This window comes from Mytilus californianus, unplaced genomic scaffold (assembly GCF_021869535.1).
Source record: "Mytilus californianus isolate M0D057914Y unplaced genomic scaffold, xbMytCali1.0.p SCAF_2, whole genome shotgun sequence".
NCBI classification, from domain to species: domain Eukaryota; kingdom Metazoa; phylum Mollusca; class Bivalvia; order Mytilida; family Mytilidae; genus Mytilus; species Mytilus californianus.
Window position 1 is genome coordinate 84,596,765 of NW_026262668.1, and position 6,000 is coordinate 84,602,764.

The window sequence follows — 6,000 nt, forward strand, 5'->3', positions numbered from 1 at the left end:
GGGAATTTAATAATAATTATTATATTGTAGTGATATAATCATTTGTTATCAGTATAATCTGGTTTGTTATTATATGTTATATTAATATTTGTATAACAGTTATATATATATAGCAGATCATCTTAATAACTGGAACGGGGACCCAATTATTTCCCCCATTGAAACGCATTGAAAATCATAGTAAATAAATGGGGTGCTGTCCAATAAATAATTTTGATAGCCACCTTGGGACTTCTGTTTCACGTTAGGCATTTGTTTCGAAGTTTCTGAGTGCAATCTCAGTGCCTCATGACCGGCATTCCGTTGCACAATTTTGTTTTGATTGACAACAGGGTAGGTCGGTCTACTTCCGGGGAAGAATAAAGGCTAGAATTTAGGCAATTTACTCTATGTACCGACGCCAGATTACATTTAAATCAATCAAAATTTTTACAGAAATTCAAGCTAGAAAGCCTACCCATTCAAATAAATCTACATTCAGTTACAGAACTTGTGTAATAATAAAACTACACAATTTTAAATAAAAGTTATATATATTTTTTTAAGAACTACATTCGTGTGTACCGGACTGGTTGCCGTAACTGGGATCCTATTCCAACTCTACAGGCTTTTCATCCTTGTTGCAAAACGTCCTCTAGATATTCTTCCGCATGCGTTAACACAAATTTTCGGTATTCATGATTTGTTACTGATAAATATATTTCTCACGACAAAACATTTTCATATCATTTATCTATGTTCTTAATGAATATTTTCATGAATATTTATTGATGAAATTAATATATAACAAGCGATAAGGAATGTTATTTTGCACTCGATAATGTCCGCGTTTTTATACGATTTTAACGAATTGATGGGTGCTTAAAAACGCAAGGGTCATCCGCTGTAAAAAGAAATGACCGTAACATAATGCTATTATAAAGTATCCCAATCTAAAACCTCTATTTATTACTCAAATCATCTTGATATGACAAGCAAGAAAGGGTATGCTCTCAACCATTTATAAGATATTCAAACATTTTTAAATGGAAGCTGGGGGGTGATGACAACTTGGGACTTGCCCTTTATTTCACTGTATTCTTCTGTACGTGGCAAACAATATTATATGGTTGAGGGGTGGGGATCGTGTTATGGGGTTCAGATCTCATGAATTTTGAAGATGTTTGAACATTTTCAAATTTTCAAATTGCAGGGATGCTGATGACCTCCGGCGACTACTCGCAATCAAATTCTATTTAATCAACATTAAAGGGTAGTAAATAAAATTTGAAATATGCTTTCAACTTCAGAAATTTTAAGATTTAATGATTTATAACTGTGATGGATGAATGTAAAAATTTAGAAGGAAAACACTGAGTTCATTCTATATTTTTATAGCGGTTGCTTAATCTCCTTGGGTATCTGTCAAGTGCAAAACGGAACGAAATAACACGAAACAAAACGAAATTTGCCAAAGTTAACAAAACAACATATGATGAAACGAGACGAAAAGAACATTTTAAAAAGTTATTTTAAAATAAAACAAGAGGCAGACGGATCTATGCGGAGAAACAAATATATATGTTTCTCAAAAGCGTATAATTATTATTTACATACATTAGTAGTAATAAAAAGAACGAAACGATTTTTTTTTTCATTTTAATCCAAAAAAAATTATTTTAAAGAAGAGTCTTATATATAATTTTAAATATAAACTCTGTCCCACGATCCTTCTTCGTTGTCTTTCGTGAAAATTTGTTTTTAACAACAAATATGTCCCAACATTTTACTGTGCTTTAATTTCTGCCAAGTTGTTCAAATTTCTTCCCTTTAACTGTATATTTATTTCTGGAATTCTATTTTTATTATTTGTATTCAGAATTTGTAGATTTTTTGGACATCACACCAATACAAAATGTCGGTTTTGCATTTATATAGAAATAGACACAATGTCTGAACTTAATCAAAATTGCATAAATAAAACTGGAGACAGTGCAGGCGGTGTTGTCTCGATATCCCAATAGCATGAGTTCGAATCCTGCAGAGGGAAGAACAAAAATTTGCTGCTGCAAATTTGCAGATTTAACATTGTTGTGCTGATATTTAGAGTAATTATGGATATAATATGTGTTTTCAGCCGTGTATCACCTTCACTGGTGATCCAATGGATGGATCCGTCGTAGAATTGTCACTTGTTTAGACGTACTTATCAAAATAATTATTTCTGTGACTGTATCGTACCATCCTTTATGATAGATATTAGCTAATCTGCAATCAATTCCATCTTCATGCCTAATATATCATGTTCTGTGTTACAACTCTAGATTCTACTGACGAGGAAAGGTAATACTAGGCCACCGAAAGCTGAATTATTAGTTCAGTCTAGGTGGTTGTGTGGTCTAGAGCGCTGGACACAGTGCCGGCGGTGTTGTCTCAATATCCCTATAGCATGAGTTCGAATCCCGGCGAGGGAAGAACAAAAATTTGAAGATTTAACATTGTTGTGCTGATATTTAGAGTAATTGTGAATATAATATATGTTTCAGCCGTGTATCACCTTCACTTGTGATCCAATGGATGGATACATCGTTGAGTTGTCACTTGTTTAGACGTACTTATATATATTTATAACATTTGATAAAACAAAATTAAATATCTCTTACAGAAGCTAAGCGATTCAACTTTGTGGATTTTTTCATAATTAAACAGCGATTTTCGAAATTTATTGGTTGTTATTGACCAAAGAAAATTCTAGACTGTATGGTGTCCTCCCGTTTCATTATTGATTTTCTACAACACTTTCGCCCCCACATTTTGCTAATATAGCAGCGCCCGGCATATAGGAGTACCAGTGAAAACTGACCGACTTGCAGTAAGCCGAAAAATTTGGTAGGATGGAGTGACATGTCTTTCGAACACTACAAAATTGTGAACTTCTATGTGGAAAAAAATGACACAATGTGTCGTTCTAATACAAATCAAGTGCATATTCATATCACTTTACTTGGTTTCCTTTATAAGTATGGAAATATTTGCTACTGGACGTTAAACAATAATCAACCAAGTGGTATTCCCATGACGATCATATATTTTCTTTTATAGATTGCACGACGATCATGTATTGCCTTTTATTATTGATTGATTTAAAGTTTTAAGTATTAGTACGGGCGGTGAAATACTGAATCAATATGGAAGGTTATGGATTCGATTCCAGTCGGATCAAATCAAACTTTTTGATATTGGTATCTGCTTTTGACTACTTTTCCGATATACATGCAGCATTTAAGGGTAAGACCAAAGATGTCAAGTGATGATATAGTTTCGATAATGAAATGTGTTTTGTGTTGTCAGTATGTTTGTGTGTGCGTTGTCTTATCACTCCTCTTGAATAGGGCTTATATATTCTTAGCCTGATGCCAAATCCAATTTAATGTATTTTGAAGAAAAATAAACAATGTTTACACTAAATCTTGATAAAACCCGAAATTTCATCCTTTTTTAATCTGATATCATCGTTGAATACTTAGTATATGTACAATGTACTGAGTCGATATGACAAAACGTAATGGTAAACTACTTGGGTTGTTTTTTGTCATATTAATTGTTTTTCGTTTATTGTTTTAACATAAACTTCAGGCCTTTGGGTTTTCTCATTTTATCCTGTCGTGTCAGCTCATTTATTACATGCGTTTCGCTATGAGTTTATTGTCCTACGATAAGTCACTAGGTGCAAATAACAAATACTGAGCTCTATAGATATAAGAAGATGTGGTATGAGTGCCAATGAGTCAACTCTCCATCCAAGTCACAATTTGTAAAAGTAAACCATTATAGGTCAAAGTACGGCCTTCAATACGGAAACTTGGCTCACACCGAACAGCAAGCTATAAAGGGCCCCAAAAATGATTAGTGTAAAACCATTCAAACAGGAAAACCAGCGGTCTAATCTATATAAAAAAAAAGGAGAAACGAGAAACACTTATGAACCACATCAACAAACGACAACCACTGAACATCAGGTTCCTGACTTAGGACAGGTGCAAACAAATGCAGCGGGTTTAAACGTTTTAATAGGCGCCAACCTTTACCCTACCTGAAACAATAGTGTAACATCACAACATAGAGAGACACATTATAAAATACCAATTGAAATGGCTTAACTCAATCAAAAGACATATTAACAAAAATAAGTGAACATACACTGAAAGAATAAATTTGATCTATGACACAATGTAAATACAAAATTAATAAAACAAGGGGGTTAGATGTAAAACAATATCAGAAAGACGACCATAACCTTGGACAAAATGCCGCCAAATAAAATAACGTACACAAGTAAATAAAATTAATTTTGTTGTAAGGTATACTTCTTGTCTCCGTATATGCCTCCTTTAATTAGGAGCACCACCATGAGTTATGGCGTATAAAGGAGGACATTTGGAGTCTGTATCGTACAGGTTAATGTGAGCATGAAGTACGGAAATAATTTTTACAAAAGAAATATTTTTTGTTCCTAGTACGAGAACAAAAGTGAAAATTTATCGTCATACTAAACACTTATCAAAGGTGGTATATATTAAAAATAGTGAGACGAGATATAACACTAAATAAGTAAACATTAAATAACAAAAATACATTACAAATTGTATCAACAAGTCAAATCAACACAAAAGTACGATTTGAGAGTACTCGCAGTTACTGAGAGCTAGTTAAAAGTCAAAAACAATTGATAATAAAAAAAATCATGCATCAGAGACTAAAATCAACTAAAACACATCCCAGGGATTTAGTGTATTAACGTCATGGACAGTCAAAGAAGACATGACTTGTGCAATGCCAAAATAAAAGTATCGACAGGCAGTAGGATAGTTAGGAGTTAACCTGCTAATAAATATGTATAATGAAATATATAGATAGAGTCATCTCTATATAGAAAATGAACGTGGATTTGTATTTCTTGGGTATTTCTAATGTAGTATTATATAGAAATATTTACTTCTGAGTTTGAATGTCCCTTTGGTATGTTTCGCCTCTCTTTCAACAGCGTATACATCGTACAAAACATTTAATTTTGGTATCTTTTTTGGAGAATATGTGACTTTTGTGAATATTTGGGACAAAGTCATCGACTACAAGTTCAAAAATGTTAAAATTAAAGTAATGAAAGTTATGTTTCAAATTGGCTTACCCATAAGAAACGTAACATAAAGATGAAAAGAATAAAATTCCTATAAACCAGCTGCTTATCTGTGCCATATCAAATTACTGAATGAAGACAGGGAAGACAGTCGTCAAGTTTATACTTATTGCCAATTAAAACACTTAAAAGAGGGAAGTTCCTAAGATGGTCATTCAAATGTACCTAAAGTTACAGTAAAAACTATTTACTGTAAAAACTGAAAATATATTGCTGCACATATATTCTACAAGACAAAGGAAAGCTACTCTTTATACCTCAGGAATAACAACATCTATCACACAGCACTGCTGCTCTTTAAAATATCATATGATAGACATACAGTGAAGTTACAAAATGCTAAGTTTCAGAGTAAGATGGAGGAAGATACAAAGTTCAAGTAGCCGGGAAGCTGCTTTAGTTTTATAAGATTCAGTACACATTATCAAGCAAAAACACCCCAAAGATCAAGCAACCGGGAAGCTGCTTTAGTTTTATAAACTTCCGTACACATTAACAAGCAAAAAAAACCCCAAGTTTTGCCAATACAGAAATAAAGTATATATAACATTGAGAATGGAAACGGGGAATGTGTCAAAGAGACAACAACCCGACCAAGAGCAGAAAACAGCACAAGGCCATCAATGGGTCTTCAACACAGCGAGAAAATCCCGCCCCGGTGTTTATCCTAATACCGTTATGGATCCCTATTACCGATATACTCCTGTCTGAATTAATGAAACTACAGTCTTTGTTATTTAATAGTGGACTAAGTTCGCTTGCATAGAAATAATAGAATGTTTTAAGGGTCTTTATCATTGTGTAATTTATGATGCACAAGACCA

The 6,000-nt window shown here is 33.1% G+C and overlaps 1 protein-coding gene across 1 annotated transcript in view; it reads right to left on the minus strand.

Annotated features, from left to right (window-relative positions):
* Nucleotides 1–5,236, minus strand: part of LOC127730316 (uncharacterized) — a 55,091-nt gene extending 49,855 nt beyond the window's left edge. Inside the window, exon 1 of the mRNA XM_052238648.1 lies at nt 5,168–5,236. Within this exon, the coding sequence (XP_052094608.1) occupies nt 5,168–5,235 (68 nt within the window). The 5' untranslated portion in view covers nt 5,236. The remainder of the gene's footprint in view (nt 1–5,167) is intronic.
* Between the last annotated feature and the right edge of the window lie 764 nt (nt 5,237–6,000).